Source organism: Salvelinus alpinus, chromosome 19 (assembly GCF_045679555.1).
Source record: "Salvelinus alpinus chromosome 19, SLU_Salpinus.1, whole genome shotgun sequence".
Lineage (NCBI taxonomy): Eukaryota > Metazoa > Chordata > Actinopteri > Salmoniformes > Salmonidae > Salvelinus > Salvelinus alpinus.
The window spans coordinates 8,750,537-8,772,208 of record NC_092104.1 but is presented as its reverse complement, the minus strand read 5'-3'; the positions used below and the strand labels follow the sequence as shown (position 1 = coordinate 8,772,208).

At 43.0% G+C, this 21,672-nt stretch overlaps 1 protein-coding gene across 1 annotated transcript; it reads left to right on the top strand.

Annotated features, from left to right (window-relative positions):
* The first annotated feature begins 1,189 nt into the window (after positions 1-1,189).
* LOC139544973 (SEC14-like protein 2) lies at positions 1,190-21,576 on the top strand. The gene is made up of 12 exons (XM_071352229.1): positions 1,190-1,377; positions 3,305-3,380; positions 11,986-12,029; positions 12,552-12,614; positions 13,016-13,204; positions 13,519-13,614; positions 13,751-13,811; positions 16,098-16,181; positions 16,489-16,595; positions 20,113-20,252; positions 20,412-20,581; positions 20,993-21,576. The coding sequence occupies exons 1-12, from the start codon at positions 1,324-1,326 to the stop codon at positions 21,334-21,336; spliced, it is 1,428 nt and encodes a 475-aa protein (XP_071208330.1). The 5' UTR covers positions 1,190-1,323; the 3' UTR covers positions 21,337-21,576.
* Positions 21,577-21,672: the final 96 nt, after the last annotated feature.

Genomic DNA, 21,672 nt, shown 5'->3' with positions numbered 1-21,672 from the left:
GGTGGGGTTATATCCTGCCTGTTTGGCCCTGTCCAGGGGTATCTTCGGACGGGGCCACAGTGTCCCCCGACCCCTCCTGTCTCAGCCTCCAGTATTTATGCTGCAGTAATTTGTGTCGGGGGGCTAGGGTCAGTCTGTTATATCTGGAGTATTTCTCATGTCTTATCTGGTGTCCTGTGTGAATTTAAGTATGCTCCCTCTAATTCTCTCTCTTTCTCTCTTCTCTCGGAGGACCTGAGCCCTAGGACCATGCCTCAGGACTACCTGTCCTGATGACTCCTTGCTGTCCCCAGTCCACCTGGTCATGTTGATTCTCCAGTTTCAACTGTTCTGCCTACGGCTATGGAACCCTGACCTGTTCACTGTGATTACTATTATTTGACCCTGCTGGTGATCTATGAACATTTGAACATCTTGGCCATGTTCTGTTATAATCTCCTGTTGGTCATCTATGAACATTTGAACATCTTGGCCATGTTCTGTTATAATCTCCACCCGGCACAGCCAGAAGAGGACTGGCCACCCCTCAGAGCCTGGTTCCTCTCTAGGTTTCTTCCACTGTGCTAGCCACCGTGCTTCTACATCTGCATTGCTTGCTATTTTGGGGTTATAGGCTGGGTTTCTGTACAGCACTTTGTGACATCGGCTGATGTAAAAAGGGCTTTATAAATACATTTGATTGATTGTAAAAGCTAGCCTTTAGAGCCATTTTACTGGGGGAAGTAGAAGTGATTTTTAAGTGTAACGCAGTTGATTTGCAATGATGACACAAACATTGTATTAAGCAGGACATTCATACGAGCCTTAAAATCCAATTCAAATCCAAAAAGTATTGCGAAATGCACTCATAAGCAACATGTAAATAGAGGCTTATTTTTCTGGCATTCTATAAGAGCTCCCCTATTGCTCTGCCATCCACTTGAAAGGGTTCTACGTCAATTGCGTTTGATAAGTTTAACCTTGTTTCATTCTTATTTTGTACAATGTGAATGTTGGTCGTAGCCTGGCGGTTAAGAGCGTTGAGTTAGTAACTGAAAGGTTGCTGGTTCGAATCACGTAAAATGTGTGGCTTCTCTGCTATGTGTAACCTTTAATTAACTAGGCAAATCAGGGTGTGGGTGTTTCCTCTGGAATTGACACATTTACGACTTGACAGACAGGGATGGAGAAGAGAACAGCGCCCCCGTCGAGCAGCATCATACGGTACGATACCGTGACAGACCGACTGCAGTCAGTCCAGCAACTGGGACAGCAGTGTGTCGTTCTTAAACTTCCATTGACGGCAGAAAAACTGCTTTTTTTGTGTGTGCTTTGACAGACGTGATGAGCGGCAGGGTTGGCGACCTCAGCCCGAAGCAGGCTGGGGCATTGGAAGAGGTAAATATCTGTATTGTAGGCTACATTTCTGGTTTTGTGTAGCAATTATTTATGTTTGTCGATGTGACAATCGCCGATACTGTTGAGGACGGTAACATCTGGAGCCTAGAAAACATATGACTACAGTTAATTGTAACTACCAATAGAATATTATTTAATCATGTCGTTCTCCCTGAAGTTTCTCTGTAAGGGCGTTTTCACACAGTTCTGCGCTGTACGCCTAGTTCGATTCAGAGAGCTTAATTTGATCAAGTTGGTTTCACACTGGCAAATGGCAAACTAAAATGCCTAAACAAAACCACGTGTTCATGCAAGTCATTTGTTTATTGGAGAAAAATGCTCACGTTAAATTAATATATGATTATCAAAAAGCATAACTGGTGTGTCCCAAACGTCATATTACTTTTGCCTTGGTCTTCCAACAACATGCAGGAGAAACAGCGCAATAGCTGCACCAACTGCGACGCGAATAGGCTATATTCAGTAGCCTATATCCCCTACCCTAATCTGCATCGCCTGCGAACGTCAATGCGCTGCTACTCACAGATATCAAATTACCGTTGGAGTGTATGCGAGAGCACCAAGGTCAATTAGTTTCATACTGGATATTCGGTATTCTGCCGTCAATAGCTATTGAACCAAGCATGCCATGACTATTAAATGTATATATTCTGAATCAGGGGGAGGATGGAAAATGAGACAGAGAGTTTGTGGTAATATATGTTCCATATTAATGGATTGGAGATGTTTTGTTGATGCGAGTTGGGTGCCTGTTTGATGACATCTAGTTGACATCAGAATTAATGAATAGAATTCTATCCATTAAAGGGGTAACCTGGGATTGGTACATCCATTTTTTGGGGATATTTAAATTATTACTATATAGCCATTGATTCTTGAAGAATGGAACTTAAAAAGGCCTCATGAGCAACGGTCTTACCCCATCGGAACCCCACATCTACGCTTGTTTACTCAATTGTTTGTAAACAATGTCATTGTAAACAAACACTGTATAGCTTGAAAACATGGTTAAAACTATAATTTTGATGTCATGGATGGTTAGTCCTTGCATCCATATTTGAGATTCCTTGCGTCTATGTATTTGAGAGTGGTTACATCTCTCATGCGACATTCCCTCAGCTGTTTACCAAATAACGTGGCGGGGTAAATGCTTTGTTATTGTTTGAAACCCAGATTGCCCCTTTTAAAAGGGGTCGACCTGCAGGACTATTCAATGTCCATGATCCAGACTTACTATCTCATAATTCTGACTTAAACCTAACTGGATTTTCCATCTACCTCCTGTAGGCCTATTATTTTATGAATTAATTCCCAAGATATTATGTAACATTATTTATACCGTATGTAATTGAGTATCTCCAGTCTTGGTTCGTTATTGTCCTTTATGTCAACTTTCTAATACTTTGTCTTGTGTTTATGTTTATATCACGCAAAGCTCAAACATACAAGCAGCTATCTGATTGTATCTCTACATACCACATTTAATATGCCAGAATCAACAGACGTGTGACAGTGGTGTCACAGATTGAGGCAATGTGAATGATTATGGTTTCATCTGTCTTATTTTATGAAATTAAACTTGATATCTGAGTATGCTCTCTAGTGGACTTATTTTAGTGATTGTTAACCTATGATTGAAAATAGGAATTTCCCTCAAGAAGTCACACTATTGAATTTATTTTGACCTATGCGCTTTGTTTAATGTGTAAGAATAGATTAACTTCCACATTTTGAGGTGGATTGCATGTGATTTTAGACAAGTGTCTGTGATTATCTTATAACAATTAATTTCATATCATGTGTTTTCATTCATGTTTACAACTAAACCCTTGTCCATCACTAACACACCTTTGGCATCTCTCTCTCTCTCTCTCTATCACTGCCACCCCGTTTCATCCTTGGGCAGTTTCGAGAGAGGATTCAGGACGTTCTTCCACTACTTCCTGCTCATCATGACCACTTCCTGTTGCGCTGGCTCAGAGGTGAGGTAAACTAAAGTTGGTGGGAGACTGAGGCTAACTACAACTGTTGCTTCATCATGGCATGGTGGTGGGCTTGGAGTTGGAGTACTATAGTATTCTGCTAGGAGAGCTGTAAGGCTGTTAATAAGACCATGCTTGTCTATGGACAAACTCTCAGGTCTAGCTTTGTTACTGGGAGAAGCTACGGAAGAAGTCACGTTGAACACGCAGATAAAGCAGGCACAGATATTGTAGTTTGAACGGAACAATTTCAGCAGTTGAAACTTGTATTTCTCAATAGTTTTTCAACACATAGAAGTAACCAACAGCTTTTCAAATAGAAACCGACCTTTAGGGAACTTACAAAACCTGCTTACAGTAAATGCCTTCAGTTGGGTGTTATGGGGGGAGAGTTTGAGAAAGAGAGAAAACATTTAGAAACCAAGTTGTTTAGCTTGGACATGGATAGTGTCTGTGTCTGTGGTGGAGAGTTGATTAGTCGATTAGTCGAGTGACAGGTTGTAGTAACACAGAGAGTGACTGGTTGTAGTAACAGAGAGTGTGACAGGTTGTAGTAACACAGAGAGTGACAGGTTGTAGTAACAGAGAGTGACAGGTTGTAGTAACAGAGAGTGACGGGTTATAGTAACACAGAGAGTGACAGGTTGTAGTAACACAGAGAGTGACAGGTTGTAGTAACACAGAGAGTGACAGGTTGTAGTAACAGAGAGTGACAGGTTGTAGTAACAGAGAGTGACAGGTTGTAGTAACACAGAGAGTGACAGGTTGTAGTAACACAGAGAGTGACAGGTTGTAGTAACACAGAGAGTGACAGGTTGTAGTAACAGAGAGTGACAGGTTGTAGTAACACAGGGAGTGACAGGCTGTAGTAACAGAGAGTGACTGGTTGTAGTAACAGAGAGTGACAGGTTGTAGTAACACAGAGAGTGACAGGTTGTAGTAACAGAGAGTGACAGGTTGTAGTAACAGAGAGTGACGGGTTATAGTAACACAGAGAGTGACAGGTTGTAGTAACACAGAGAGTGACAGGTTGTAGTAACACAGAGAGTGACAGGTTGTAGTAACACAGAGAGTGACAGGGTGTAGTAACACAGAGAGTGACAGGGTGTAGTAACACAGAGAGTGACTGGTTGTAGTAACACAGAGAGTGACAGGTTGTAGTAACACAGAGAGTGACAGGTTGTAGTAACACAGAGAGTGACAGGTTGTAGTAACAGGGAGTGACAGGTTGTAGTAACAGGGAGTGACAGGTTGTAGTAACAGAGAGTGACAGGTTGTAGTAACAGGGAGTGACAGGTTGTAGTAACAGAGAGTGACAGGTTGTAGTAACAGAGAGTGACAGGTTGTAGTAACAGGGAGTGACATGTTGTAGTAACACAGAGAGTGACATGTTGTAGTAACACAGAGAGTGACATGTTGTAGTAACACAGAGAGTGACAGGTTGTAGTAACACAGAGAGTGACAGGTTGTAGTAACAGAGAGTGACAGGTTGTAGTAACAGAGAGTGACAGGTTGTAGTAACAGGGAGTGACAGGTTGTAGTAACAGGGAGTGACAGGTTGTAGCAACACAGAGAGTGACAGGTTGTAGTAACAGAGAGTGACTGGTTGTAGTAACAGGGAGTGACAGGTTGTAGCAACACACAGAGTGACAGGTTGTAGTAACACAGAGTGACAGGTTGTAGTAACACAGAGTGACAGGTTGTAGTAACACAGAGTGACAGGTTGTAGTAACACAGAGTGACAGGTTGTAGTAACACAGAGTGACAGGTTGTAGTAACACAGAGAGTGACAGGTTGTAGTAACACAGAGAGTGACAGGTTGTAGTAACACATAGTGACAGGTTGTAGTAACACATAGAGTGACAGGTTGTAGTAACACAGAGAGTGACAGGTTGTAGTAACACAGAGAGTGACAGGTTGTAGTAACACAGAGTGTGACAGGTTGTAGTAACACAGAGAGTGACAGGTTGTAGTAACGGGGAGTGACAGGTTGTAGTAACAGGGAGTGTGACAGGTTGTAGTAACAGAGAGTGACAGGTTGTAGTAACAGAGAGTGACAGGTTGTAGTAACAGAGAGTGTGACAGGTTGTAGTAACAGAGAGAGTGACGGGTTGTAGTAACACAGAGTGTGACAGGTTGTAGTAACAGAGAGTGACAGGTTGTAGTAACACAGAGAGTGACAGGTTGTAGTAACACAGAAAGTGACAGGTTGTTGTAACACAGAGAGTGACAGGTTGTAGTAACACAGAGAGTGACAGGTTGTAGTAACACAGAGAGTGACTGGTTGTAGTAACACAGAGAGTGACTGGTTGTAGTAACACAGAGAGTGACTGGTTGTAGTAACACAGAGAGTGACTGGTTGTAGTAACACAGAGAGTGACTGGTTGTAGTAACACAGAGAGTGACTGGTTGTAGTAACACAGAGTGACTGGTTGTAGTAACAGAGGGATTGAGAGTATTGTTTGTATTCTTTAGTTCTTTAGTATTTTAAATGTGAGTGTCTGTCCTTGTCTGTTAGTGTACCAGTGTTTTGTTACTTGTCATGTTTTGTGTTTGTGGACCCCAGGAAGAGTAGCTCCTGCTTGTTCTAGATGGGACTGGGTTGAACTCACACAGGCTCTCTGTGTTATTTTGGGCAATGCACATTAAACCTGTAAAACAGGTTTCAAGGGAGAGAGGGCAATTATCATGGTTCACAAAGGTTCTTTAAAAGCTGAGAGATCCCATGGCACTTATCATAAGAGTAGGGGTGTTAACCTCGGTGTCCTGGCTAAATTCCCAATCTGGCCCTCATACTGTATCTTCATGTCTACCTAATCATCGCCATTTTATAATTGGCTCATTCATCCCCCCTCCTCTCCCCTGTAACTATTCCCCAGGTTGTTGCTGTAAATGAGAATGTGTTAAAAAAAAGTGGAAAGACATTTGAATCCAAGGCAAATTTTTTGCACCAGTCGCCTGCTGCTGTGTGAAAGAGCCATGACATGGGAAATCACTGTGACATTTTGTTTAGAGAATAAAGTTATGTAGCTTTGTTACTGTAGACTTCATGCAACATATTTCCGGGGACATACACTATTGTGACCCATGTGACAGGAAGACGGGGTGAACCCAGAGGTTGTTGACGTTCTTCTCTTCTTCTTCCACACAAACATTGAACAAGTCTGGCGTTGCATAGCAACATCACTCAGAGGTAATGGTCTGGTCTGTCTAGACCAGGGATGGGCAACTCGACCACGGCCCCCATTTTGTAGGCCCGTGGATCTAAATGTAATTCATTACAGTTACTAGTGCTGAGCGATTAGTGCTTTTTGAGGTCCGTTCGGTTTCGTTTTGATTATTCCCCAAAAAATATTCACGTTTTTCAATTTTGTTTTCGAGGATTTTATTATTGTTGTTGCGCTATGCATTATGTGGGTTGAACGCTGTAACAACACAGACTAAAACAATGAATACAAGTCCCATGATGGTAGAGACTTCCCATAATTGCTGATCACTTAATAACCTTCATTTACACTCATGAGTTTACTGTAATACAATATTTCAGTTGTTGTTTATTTCATTTGTTTTATTTAAAGACTTTATTATTTCATTCCAAGTCATCATCTCATCTCTATAGAGCTGCTGTCTGACAACATCACTGCTTTAGTAGTTCTTCACAGTAAATAAGACTTTATGACTGCTGAATACCAACTGTCAATGGGCGGATCACTTTTGTCAAGTCGCCTTTCAAAGTGTTTTGCATTACGAGGGATAAAAATTGTCTCACTTGCGCCTAAATGTCGACTGCATGAACAAAAATCATGTGATCAAAGGGAAATGTAGTTTTGACTCCAAGTTTCAACAGTTGCTCTTCACCAACTTCATCCTGCAGCCATCGACCTGAAATAGTGGGAGGCTCTATCGTCAACCAATCACAAGGGTGTTTTGTTTGACCCACAGGAACGTGGCCAATGACGTGACTGAAACAGGAAACAACTTTGCCTCAGTTCATGTACACAGTGGATATGTACAAATGAATGTGATATTTTAGGCTCTCGCTCTCACCAATTGATTGTACAATGTACAAACATATTTTCAGGTTGTGAGTGTTCGATATGGGTCTGGAGACGTGTTTATTTCCACATTAAAGAAAGAAATAAATACTTTTTATAAGGAATGTCAGTCACTGCCATGTTGCACTGAGCCTTGCTGTTGGAAACACCACATCAGTGGCCGCTTTTGGTCTGCCACAGATGCACCTCCCCTGACTTCACTCCTAGACTTTCCCCTTACCACTCAAACAAGTTATTTACTTACTTGCCTAGTGAAATAAAAATGTTTGTTTGCTATGAAGATACAATATCACTTAGGCCTATTATTAATACGGTATCGCCTTTAGGCTACACCACAGCTGTCATCCTTACCTCCAAGCCTGGATTCAAGTCCAATTTGTAAGTCGCTCTGGATAAGAGCGTCTGCTAAATGACTTAAATGTAAATGTAAATGTAAGTTGGATGTATAGGCTAATCTATTGCAGGACTCTGAAGCCAGTTTGAAATGAGACACATTAGCCCACCAGTCAATGACTAAGGCTGCGTTTAGACAGGCAGCCCAATTCTTTTGACCAATCAGATCAGCTCTGACAAAGATCTGACTTGAAAATATCTGATATGATTGGTCAAAAGACCAATTACTGGAAAAAAATATCAGAATTGGGCTGCCTGTCTAGATGCAGCCCTTTTGTATTGACCATTCAGCGCTAATTGTGTTCTGTGGGTGTTACTGAGTAGGCTGATAACCCATTTAATGGATGCACAGTCCATAGGTTAGGCTGTAAAATATCATTAGAATATTCAATACGCACAATATGCTGACGGGGAAGGTGATTTTCCACAGTCCAAGTCCTGCAATAACAGCAGGGCTCTACAGTGCAACCATTTTACTCACATATGAGCCCAGGTATTTTGTTGTGTGACCTGGAATTTTAATTTAGGACCACCAGTGTGCTAGAAAAATGAAGGATTTTAGCTTTCAAATCAATTGTATTGGTCACATACACGTGTTTAGCAGATGTTATTGCGGGTGTAGCGAAATGCTTGTGCTTCTAGCTCCGACAGTGCAGTAATATCTAACAAGTAATATCTAACAGTTTCACAACATATACCCTAAATACACGTAAATCTAAGTAAGGAATGGATTAAGAATATATACATATGTCAAAGCGGCATTGGACTAAGATACAGTGGCATAGTGTAGGATACAGTATATACATATGAGATGGGTGATGCAGTATTTATAACCTGAAATATGGTGCTCCTGAATTTCTTTGTGTGCTCCTACATTTTTTCCTTTAAGAACACATGTGCTCCTTGTAAAAAAAGGTCGGCTTCAGAGCCCTTGAAGAGCTAAGAACTGGTGTTGGAACCTAAATTATTTTCCAACCGTTTCATTCTGAATGGAACCGTCATTTTGTTTTTGTTCCATTCCACTGTTCCGACCTGCAAAATAAAGTTCTTGACCCCCCCCCCCCAAAACGTACACGTTTATATCATTCCTTTCTGTTCCTTTTTAAACCTCTGAAATCACATTTAGGTCGACATTAAATTACTACCAATCAGTTTGGATAAAGCAGCTTTCTATGGAGCGGGCAAGCTGTAGCCTAGTTGTTTACATGCGAGATGGACAGAGTGTAGGGCGCGAGATGTGACTGAAATTTTGCGGGTGGGGAGAGAGGGTGGAGGAGGAGGCTTGGCTTGAAGCGCTGAGCATCTTGTTATGACATACATTATCTGAATTAGTCCCACACAATTATACCTACGGAGGAGCGGCTTCTATTGAGGAACTTTGAATGTCTTTGAAATTCCTAGAGATGGCTTAACATTGGACCACAGTTAGCTAGCTAGCTAACGAGCTTGTGTGTGCAGAGCGTCATCAGGATTAAAAACGTTTTCCCTTTTGGTAGTTCATAAATCCAATGTGAAACATGGCAACTACAGTGCCTTCAGAAAGTATTCATACCCCTCGACCTTTTCCATGTTTTGTTGTTGTTGCAGCCTGAATTCAAAATGGATGAAAAAAAAATATTCACTCATCTACACACAATACCCCATAATGACAAAGTGAAAACATGTTTTTAGAAATTCTTGCAGATTTATTGAAAATGAAATACATAAATATCTAATTTACATACACTGCCGTTCAAAAGTTTGGGGTCACTTAGAAATGTCCTTTTTTTTATTTTTTTTAAGCATGTTTTTTGTCCATTAAAATAACATCAAATTGATCAGAAATACAGCACTTTCTTCTGAAACTCGTCAGTCTATTCTTGTTCTGAGAAATTAAGGCTATTCCATGCGAGAAATCACCTACAATGCTGTGTACTACTCCCTTCACAGAACAGCGCAAACTGGCTCTAACCAGAATAGAAAGAGTAGTGGGATGCCCCGGTGCACAACTGAGCAAGAGCACAAGGACATTAGTGTCTAGTTTGAGATACAGACGCCTCACAAGTTCTCAATTGGCAGCTTCATTAAATAGTACCCTCAAAACACCATATTTGAGGGTACTGGCATTCTAGGCAGAGTTCCTCTGTCCGATGTCTGTGTTCTTTTGCCCATCTTAATCTTTTATTTTTATTGGCTAGTCTGAGATATGTCTTTTTCTTTGCAACTCTGCCTAGAAGGCCAGCATCTTGGAGTCGCCTCTTCACTGTTGACGTTGAGACTGGTGTTTTGCGGGTACTATTTAATGAAGCTGCCAGTCTCCATTGACCTCATGGTCAAATCCCTGAGCGGTTACCTTCCTCTCCGGCAACTGAGTTAGGAAGGACGCCTGTATCTTTGTAGTGACTGTGTGTATTGATACACCATCCAAAGTGTAATTAATTACATCACCAGGCTCAAAGGGTTAGTCAATGTCTGCTTTTTTGTTTTTGTTTTACCCATCTACCACTAGGTGCCCTTATTTGGGAGACATTAGAAAACCTCCCTGGTCTTTGTGGTTGAATCTGTGTTTGAAATTCACTACTCGACTGAGGGACCTTTAGAGGTAATTGTATGGGTGGGGTACAGAGATGAGGTAGTCATTCACAAATAATGTTAAACACTATTATAGCAATATAGGTAATAGCATGCCATTTGGGACACAGCCACTGACTGACTACTGGCTGTCAGCTGGCCACTTAATTACCTTAGCTAGAGTATTAGATAGGCTGCTTGGCATCCTCTCCTATCTCTTCTGGGTCAGTACTTCTGGGTCAGTACTTCTGGGTCATTAATTCTGGGTCAGAACTTCTGGGTCAGTACTTCTGGGTTAGTACTTCTGGGTCAGTCAGTACTTCTGGGTCAGTACTTCTGGGTCAGTACTGCACAGTGCTGCTACTGTAAGCGGGAGGTCTGATATAAGGTTCCACAGTGGAAGGAAGCCTCAGGCAGGCGACTGGCTGCTTGTAATCTCCTAACGGACCCTTCAAGCTGGAATCCTTCATGGTGAAACAGCCACGTCTGTTTGCAATTTTACAACAACAAAGAAGTTACTGCTCTGACATCATTGCACGAGGGATAGAAGAGCAGCTGTTCTGCTGCTGTTCAGTTTGGCAACAAAAACAATAACAATGGTGGTGTGGCGGCCAGTGGCGCGGATTCCCATCTTTAATGGAGGCTAGCGATAGTCTGTTGTCATGGTGCCACAACCGGCTCTGCCCTGCTCATTGGCTGAAACCCAGAGTGAGGAATAAATGCAATGTCTGGGTATATAAAGAGAGATGGAAACCAGGGTTTCAGCCAATTCTAATTGAAGGCAGTCAATTCAGGAAGTAAACTAAAATCACAATTCAATAATAGAGAGAAATGGAATGAGAGAAGGGACCAGAGAGAAAAAAAGGACATTCATTTTCAATGACTTCTCAATGAAGTGAAAAGTAGAAGCTATTTATTTTTAAAAGTTTGTACATTTCTGAATGTAAAATTCAAATCACATGCCTTCAATTTGAATTAGGCCCAACCCTGATGGGAACTAATTCTTCACAGTCACAGCCATAGCTGACCGAGTCAATGTGTTTCCAAATGGAACCCTGTTCCCTATCTAGTGCTCTCAAATGTTACCCTATTCCCTCTTCAGTGCACTTCTTTTGACCAGGGCCCATAAGTAGTGCACTAAATATGGAAAAGGGAGCTATTTTGGATGCAACCAGTGCCTCTCATCGTCTTCTCATGAACGAAAAGGGGACTTAGGGTCATTTCCTGTTTGTTTGCTAATAGTTGTCTGTTGATAATGTTTTTAACATTAGTTGTGGAGGACAAAGATGCTCTGTGTTTCTCAAATAGACATAATACATGTTGAATAACAGCACACACACACACACACACACACATTCCCAATCACCATCAGCTGTTATCTACAACCATAGCTATTATTCACACCCCCCTCTTTCTTCTCCTCTTCTCTCTCCCCCTTTCTCTCTGGCTCCTTCTCTCTCCCCCTTTCTCTCTGGCCCCTTCTCCCTCCCCCTTTCTCTCTGGCCCCTTCTCTCTCCCCCTTTCTCCCTGGCCCTTACTCTCGGCCCCTCCTCTTCTCCTCTCCTCTCTCCCCCTTTCTCTCTGGCCCCTTCCCTTTCTCCTCTCAGCCAGGAACTTCAATGTCAACAAATCAGAGGCCATGCTGAGAAAGGTAACCCTCCCAGTCAACCCCTCTTATGTTGTTCTTATTGAAACATATGGCTATTGTCTATCTGTTGTATATTGTCAATGGTACCATTAGATTAGCCCTAGTGTGACCAGTGGTTTGTCCAGCCAGCCTTACACAAGCCATCTGAAATAATGTGGGGGAATGTTCATGGAAAATAGCAGGGATTGTGTCACATAAAAGTGCTGCTCACAAAACGGTATTTAGCCTAATGCGGAACATTAATCTCATTAAACAATTTAGCCAAGCCTACTGTACCATTATGTCATGTGCTATTTGATATCCCTTTCATGCTGAGGGGGTATTTATGCAGGTATTAGTCACTCTGGCAGTCTGACTGATCCACTTAACTCACTATACTCATTGTTGTCCTGTCTGTGTGAGCGTGTGTGCGTGCCTGTGTAAGAGCGAGGGAGGGGGGCAGGGTATAAAGAAGGGGAGGGAGGGGGGAGGGTATAAAGAACATGCTGTTACATGTTAAAACTGTTCTATGGTGTTTTCTTTCAGCACCTTGACTTCAGGAAACACATGAACGCAGACACAATCACCACACAATGGCAGCCTCCAGAGGTACCGCTCTCTTGTATTTATAGTGCGTTACCGTGGTATCAATAATGTGTTATCATGGCTATTGCAGTGTGTTACCATGGTATTAATAGTGCATTACCATGGTATTAACAGTGCGTTACCATGGTAGTAACAGTGCGTTACCGTGGTAGTAACAGTGTGTTACCGTGGTATTAATAGTGTGTTACCGTGGTATTAATAGTGGGTTACCATGGTCTTAATAGTGTGTTACCATGGTCTTAATAGTGTGTTACCGTGGAATTAATAGTGTGTTACCGTGGTGTTAATAGTGTGTTACTACGGTATTAATAGTGTGTTACCATGGTATTAATGGTGGGTTACCATGGTATTAATAGTGCGTTACCATGGTTTTAATAATGTGTTACCATTGTATTTGTGTCCAGGTGATAGAGAAGTACCTGTCAGGTGGGATGTGTGGGTACGACCGTGAGGGAAGCCCCATCTGGTGGGATGTCATCGGCCCCGTGGACCCCAAGGGCCTCTTCCTATCAGCGTCTAAACAGGACTTCATCAAGTCTAAGATCAGAGACTGTGAGATTCTGCAGAAGGAGTGTGAGCTGCAGTCTGAGAGGGTATGAGAGGGTTTCATTCATATGTGGAGGGCCTGGAGTTGTTCCTGAACCTACAGTATGACCTGACCAGGACAAACTCCTGGCACTAACCTTACTGAGATTAGATACAATCTCCTGGCACTAACCTTACTGAGATTAGATACCGCTAATGAAGTGTTCCTGTCTAGAATCTTTGTCATCCTTGTTGAAAACCTAGGGTTACAGATCTGAGATGACACTTTGATACTCTCTCCATCGCTCTCTCGCTCAATCTCTCTCTTTCTCTCCTTCCCTCTCTCTCTCCCTCGGTCTCCTTTTCTTTCTCTCTGCTGTAGTTGGGGAGGCATGTTGAAGCCATCACTATGATCTATGACTGTGATGGTCTGGGTCTCAAACATTTATGGAAGCCTGCCATCGAGACTTACGGAGAGGTACACACACACACACCACACACCACACACCACACACACACACACACACACACACACACACACGCTGTTCTGTTGAATCCAGAGTGTGAATGTGATGATACTGTGTGATCGTTGTGTTGTTGTTTTACCTCTACAGATCCTGACCATGTTTGAAGACAATTACCCAGAGGGCCTCAAGAGACTGTTTGTCATCAAAGGTAAGTTTCATCACCACTAGCACAGGGGGTTTTCAAACCTCTTCTCGGGGACCCCTTACCGTTCCAGGTATTTGAACTATTCCACAGCTAGCACACCTGAATCAACTTGTCAACTAATCATCAAGCCCTTAATTATGTGAATCGGGTGAGCAAGTTCAGGGCTACAACAAACAGTGGTAAACCTACCTGTGTAGTGTGTCTCACATCTCTTTATTTAAAATATATATACAGTTGAAGTCGGAAGTTTACATACACCTTAGCCAAATACATTTAAACTCAGCTTTTCACAATTCCTGACATTTAATCCTAGTAAAAATTCCCAGTCTTAGGTCAGTTGGGATCACCACTTTATTTTAAGAATGTGAAATGTCAGAATAATAGTAGAGAGAATGATTTATTTCAGCTTTTATTCTTTCGTCACATTCCCAGTGGGTCAGAAGTTTACATACACTCAATTAGTGTTTGTTAGCATTGCCTTTAAATTGTTTAACTTGGGTCAAACGTTTCGACTAGCCTTCCACAAGCCTCCGCCAATAAGTTGGGTGAATTTTGGCCCATTTCTCCTGACAGAGCTGGTGTAACTGAGTCAGGTTTGTAGGTCTCCTTGCTCGCACAAGCTTTTTCAGTTCTGCACACACATTTTCTATAGGATTGAGGTCAGGGCTCTGTGATGGCCACTCCAATACCTTGACTTTGTTGTCCTTAAGCCATTTTGCCACAACTTTGGAAGTATGCTTGGGGTCATTGTCCATTTGGAAGACCCATTTGCGACCAAGCTTTAACTTCCTGACTGATGTCTTGAGATGTTGCTTCAATATATCCACGTATTTTTCCTCCCTCATGATGCCATCTATTTTGTGAAGTGCACCAGTCCCTCCTGCAGCAAAGCACCCCCACAACATGATGCTGCCACCCCCGTGCTTCACGGTTGAGATGGTGTTCTTTGGCTTGCAAGCCTCCCCCTTTTCCCTCCAAACATAACGATGGTCATTATGGCCAAACAGTTCTATCAGTTTCATCAGGCCAGAGGACATTTCTCCAAAAAGTAAGATCTTTGTCCCCATGTGCAGTTGCAAACCGTAGTCTGGCTTTTTTATGGCGGTTTTGGAGCAGTGGCTTCTTCCTTGCTGAGCGGCCTTTCAGGTTATGTCGATATAGGACTCGTTTTACTGTGGATACAGATACTTTTGTGCCTGTCTCCTTCAGCATCTTCACAAGGTCCTTTGCTGTAGTTCTGGAATTTATTTGCACTTTTCGCACCAAAGTACATTAATCTCTAGGAGACAGAACGCGTCTCCTTCCTGAGCGGTATGACGGCTTTGTGGTCCCATGGTGTTTATACTTGCGTACTATTGTTTGTACATATGAACGTGGTACCTTCAGGCGTTTGGAAATTGCTCCCAAGGATGAACCAGACTTGTGGAGGTCTACAATTTGTTTTCTGAGGTCTTGGCTGATTTCTTTTGATTTTCCCATGATGTCAAGCAAAGAGGCACTGAGTTTGAAGGTAGGCCTTGAAATACATCCACAGGTACACCTCCAATTGACTCAAATAATGTCAATTAGTCTATCAGAAGCATCTAAAGCCATGACATAATTTTCTGGAATTTTCCAAGCTGTTTAAAGGCACAGTCAACTTAGTGTATGTAAACTTCTGGCCCACTGGAATTGTGATACAGTGAATTATAAGTGAAATAATCTGTCTGTAAACAAATGTTGGGAAAATGACTTATGTCATGCACAAAGTAGATGTCCAAACTATAGTTTGTTAACAAGAAATTTGTGGAGTGGTTGAAAAACGAGTTTTAATGACTCCAACCTAAGTGTATGTAAACTTCCGACTTCAACTGTACATTATGTGTATTTTGTGGTACTTTTTACCCCTTTTCCTCCCCAATTTCGTGATATCCAATTGGTAGTTACAGTCTTGTCCCATTGCTGCAACTCCCGTATGGACTCGGGAGATGCGAAGGTCGAGAGCCGTGCGTCCTCCGAAACACGACCCTGCCAAGCTGCACTGCTTCTTGACACACTGCTCGCTTAACCCGGAGGCCAGCCGCACCAATGTGTCGGAGGAAACACCGCACAGCTGGCGACTGATGTCAGCGTGCATGCGACACAGCCGGGGATCGAACCCAGATCTGTAGTGACGCCTCTAGCACTGCGATGCAGTGCCTTAGACCGCTGCGCAACTGTGTCTCACATCTCTTAAACCTGTATGAGACACCAGTGTATCGCACCATACTGTCGTTTACATGGTCCTTTCTCCCCTCCACCTCTCCTCAGCCCCTAAGCTCTTCCCTGTGGCTTACAACCTCATCAAGCACTTCCTGAGTGAGATCACCCGCAACAAGATCATCATCCTGGGGGGTGAGACACTTCCTTATTGACATTGGAATGTTCCCATAAAAATGTACTGTTTTAGAACGCTGAGTAAAGAATTGTCAGCTCTATGGATGCCATTTCTATTAGCCTCACACTAGGTTGTGAATACATACAGTATGTATACCCATCAGTATACCCATCTATACATACAGTATGTATACCCATCTTAACCCTACATGTACATGAAGGTTATGAATGTACTAAGTGTTATCCACTCTGAATCAGCTTCTGCTAAATGACTGAAATGTAAAATGATAACATCAGTCTCTCTCCTCACCTGTGTGTTGTGCAGCCAACTGGCAGGAGGTGTTGTTGAACTACATAGACCCGGAGCAGCTTCCTGCCGCGTACGGAGGGAAACTCACCGACCCTGACGGGGACCCTCGCTGTAGGAACAAGGTGAGCTCACACCACCAGGAAGTAGGACTCATTACTGCTCTTAAGTAGTTTTTTGGGTGCTTTTTGTTTTTCATACATGGTGACTATATTTCTGACTTGCAGTTTCAGCATTTAGTAGTTTCTCCACACCTGCCTTAGTGGTTTTGCAGTAGGATGCTGCATACTAGATACTAGGCTGCGAGATGAGAGCAGCTTTGCTTTGCTGCCTGTGACCACAAGATGCAGTAGGCAGGACTAGTGATTCATTAGCTACATCCTGCTGGCAGTGGGGCTAGATAAGGAGTCTCTGTCGGACAGTTGAACTCCTATGGGTGATCCGTTGACATTGTGGACTGTACAGCATCAAGAAACGATTCACAACCAGTCTTGACAGGCTCTTCATTCCTTCTGGTCACTGAGATGTTATAGGAGCTCCAGATGGGTTCCTTTGGGTCTGCTTCCACGGGGTACAGTCTGATGGTGATTGGGTATTTTATGTTAGACAATGTTGCTGTCATGGATCTGCTTCTTCTTGCTCTACAGTTCAGTCTTACCTTTTCACCTTGGACCTCGCTGCTAGCCACCACCGCCAATGGCCCTTTAGTAATCTCCATGCCATTAAATGCAGTTGTTAGTTGTTGTCTAGATGCAGGCTTGGGCAGACACATGCTGACTGATAAATTGGTTATTTAATTACCCAGAAAAACTGATCTTATGTCTGATGTTTCTGTAGATAGATAGGTAGAGATGTCTTCCTAACCGGAGATGAGGAGCAGGAGGAGGACAGGTCTTTGTCATTCCAAATGAGGCCCAGGAAAATCTCATAGAACTCTTGGAATCTTGAACTATTTTTGGAATGACTTTGGAATCTTCAGGAAGACTAAGATTCTAAGGACTGAAACTCTCTACTTCCATTCCATTTTTGAGTCATTTAGCCATTTTCAACATGTGAACAGGAATTTAGTTTGCTTTTTATCATTGGTAGCTATCTAGCCCCATACTTTCTAGCTATCCCATGACTTTATTTGTTGTGTTTCGGTCAGGTACTTGGTGGAGCATTTCTTACTTGTTGACTTCTCTGTGAACGTGAAGAACTGATGCTCAATCCAAAGAGAGGCATGTAGAGACATGACAAAGCAATTCAAATGTGTTTGATGAGACTTTGGTCTGAACTAGGTTAACGCCTTGTTGGCCTAGTTCAGACCAAAGTCTCATCAGATATATTTTACTAGTATTATCATATCAAGGGTCAAGACTTCCACAGGTCCTAGTAGTTCTACATTCTATGTGTGGAATGTTGCAACTTCTGCTGTGACTGTGAGTTGCTGGAAGGTCGTGCAGACATCATCACCTATTTACTGTATAGAGAGATTAGATTAGGGGGTCTGTGTGTACAGTACAGTGTACAAGGCATATTATGCAACAGTCAGTCAAAGTTGAAAGGACATTTTTAACACGTTTACCGTTGGCAGTGCCACAAATGCGTTTGGGCCTGTTTGTGTCTGCACCCGTGCTCAGTAGTGATGCGCGGGTCAGCAGTTTGTTCACCCGCAAACACCTGCAATTGCTAATAATCCATTCGCAACCGCACGACTTTATGTGATAAAGTGAAAATGTCAGGCCCTCACCTGACCCTAAACCACTAATATAGAAAATACACTGTACAGTCAGAGATTACCAAAATATTTTTGGACATGCCGTTTTTAGATAGGCCTATGTTACTGTTTATAATTTCAAACATTTTGTTGGGCTGTTTTCAACTTGTCTATGATTAGACACATGCAGCTTCTCTTCTGTCATTATACTGTATGTTACCCTAGAAGACTAAATAAACTCTTGCTCACCAGAATAATAACATGCATCGATAGAATGAATCCTTCAATCTAATTCGCATCGGTAAAGCTTGTTTCCTCTTTCCTAAAGCCACCTGCACCGTGGATATAACCCGCATCACTAGTGCTCAGCTCTCAACATTCCCCACGGTTTGCTGTGTGATCCCAGACATGTAATGGTCCTGTGTGATCCCAGACATGTAATGGTCCTGTGTGATCCCAGACATGTAATGGTCCTGTGTGATCCCAGACATGTAATGGTGCTGTGTGATCCCAGACATGTAATGGTCCTGTGTGATCCCAGACATGTAATGGTGCTGTGTGATCCCAGACATGTACTGGTGCTGTGTGATCCCAGACATGTAATGGTCCTGTGTGATCCCAGACATGTAATGGTCCTGTGTGAATTTTTAATTTTTTATTTCACCTATATTAACCAGGTAGGCAAGTTGAGAACAAGTTCTCATTTACAATTGCGACCTGGCCAAGATAAAGCAAAGCAGTTCGACACATACAACAACACAGAGTTACACATGGAGTAAAACAAACATACAGACAATAATACAGTAGAAAAATAAGTCTATATACAATGTGAGCAAATGAGGTGAGATAAGGAAGTAAAGGCAAAAAAAAAGGCCATGGTGGCGAAGTAAATACAATATAGCAAGTAAAACACTGGAATGGTAGTGCAGTGGAAGAATGTGCAAAGTAGAGACAGAAATAATGGGGTGCAAAGGAGCAAAATAAATAAAAAAAATACAGTAGGGGGAGAGGTATTAACTGTGGACTGATGTTAATCTCAACCATCTCATAGTTGGAGTCATCCTCCATCTGTAACAGTATAACTTTAGACCGTCCCCTCGCCCCGACCTCGGGCGCGAACCAGGGACCTTCTGCACACATCAACAACGGTCGCCCACGAAGCATCGTTACCCATCGCTCCACAAAAGCCGCGGCCCTTGCAGAGCAAGGGTAAAAACACTACTTCTAGGTTTCAGAGCAAGTGACGTAACTGATTGAAACGCTATTAGCGCGTACCCGCTAACTAGCTAGCCATTTCACATCCATTACACATCTTTCTCTCCCTCCACTCACATGGAATATACCACTCCTTACTGCCCCCTGTTGGTAGCTTTCAGTTACTGCTGGAACTGAAATGTTTTACTCTTCCGTCTGTTTGGTTAAGCTGAGGGCTCCCTCTCATGTGTTTGGTAGGGCTGAGGGCTCCCTTTCATGTGTTTGGTAGGGCTGAGGGCTCCCTCTCATGTGTTTGGTAGGGCTGAGGGCTCCCTCATGTTTTTGGTTGCACTGCGGGCTTCCTCTCATGTGTTTGGTTGCACTGATGGCTGAGGGCTCCCTCTCATGTCTGTTTAGGGTTACTACAGAGGAAGACTAGATTAACCAGTAGAATGAGGGCAGTCAGTGTGGTCAAATAAAATTTGCTGTTCTTGTTTTTATGCAAATAAATAAACAATGGACGTCAGAAACGTATACTCTGGACTCTCATTTCCAAACTATGAAACCTCAGAAATGTTCATAGTTGTAAGTAAGCCTTTCTTTTTTTATATCCTTTTATTTCTCCTTCCCTCAAAAGAAAAAAAAACCCAGTGTTTATTCCCCTAACATTTTTCCTGCTGACTTTCATTGCATTTTTCTCAGCTGGACCCACACCATCCATCCTCTAACACTGTATCAATGTGTTCCAGATCCACTACGCAGGGCCGGTACCTGCTTCCTACTTCGTGAGGGAGTCAGTGAAGGTGGATTATGAACAGTGTCTGACAGTCAGTCGAGGCTCCTCACAGCAACTGGAGTATGAGATACTCTTCCCTGGCTGTGTGCTCCGGTGAGTGGGGACCTGTTAACCTCTCTATCCCTCCCTCACCATCTCTGTTCCTCATTCTTTTTCTTTTACTGTATGTGTGTTGTGTATAGTGTAAGCCAAAAAGGAAAATTAAATCCATTCATATTTCTTCCTGCTGTTTCCTGTGTGTGTCTCATGCAGGTGGCAGTTTTCCAGTGATGGGGCAGACATCGGCTTTGGGGTGTTTATGAAGGGTAGGATGGGGCAGAGGCAGAACGCATCGCAGATGCAGGAGGTGGTTCCCAGCCAGAGATACAATACCCACCTGGTGCCTGAGGACGGCTCTCTCACCTGCAACGAGCCTGGAATCTGTGAGTACAGGACAGCCAGACAGGGCGACATAAGGGACTACACGTAAACCCTTCTCACAATAACACGCTGATCCAAACCATACTGTGCTAGCTTGGGTATTTTTGGTTCCAGACACTATACAGCTTGGTAAGGTTACGGTCACACATGGAGAATTGGGCAGGGTCACATGACAACCAGGCCTGGCATACAGGGATACAAAGGCTGCATTTACACAGGCAGCCCAATTCTGAACTTTTTCCACTAATTGGTCTTTTGACCAATCAGATCAGCTTTTTTTTGCCATCATTTGGCAAAAGATCAGAAAGGGGCTGCTTGTGTAAACGCTGCCAAAGAGGACAAGGGCAATGGTCAAGGTGTAGAAGGACTTGACTGAGGAGAGACATCTAAGTTGTTTTCTTTTGCTTCTCCAGATGTGCTGCGGTTTGACAACACCTACAGTATCTTCCAGTCCAAACGCATTAGCTTTACTGTCGAGGTCCTGCTCCCCGGCCAATCGCAGTCTCTGAAGAACATGATTGGGATGGAATCTGGGGCCAGCAACCAATCACAGTCCCTGAAGAACAGGAGTCTGTCAGAATCTGTGGCTAGCAGCCAATCACAGTCTCTGAAAAATAGGGGTGGGTCAGAAAGGGGGGCTAGCAGCCAATCGCAGTCTCTGAAAAACAGGGGTGGGTCAGAAAGGGGGGCTAGCAGCCAATCGCAGTCTCTGAAGAACAGGGGTGGGCCGGAATCTGGGGCCAGCAGCCAATCGTGACAGACGTTACTGAGTTGCTAATCTCTCGTGGACAGATTCTCGTGGACAGATGAAATGGGCAAGAATCTGTCAAGGTTCACGTAGAATTAAGTGATTACAAGCAGCAGTAGCTCCTCGTTTTGGGTTTACGTCATTGATTATTTGGACAAATCAGGATTGGGTGAAGGCGGGGCTTAAACTGGTGCAGTGATTTTCAAGCCTGTGTGCAGATGATAAACGGTTTCCACTAGATTCCACAGCCACAAAGTCAAAATCAAAATGTTTTTTCTTCCATGATCAACACTGGTGAAATTAGGTTTGGCTGAGAGTTTCCGTTTGGGAAGGAGGAGACTTCGC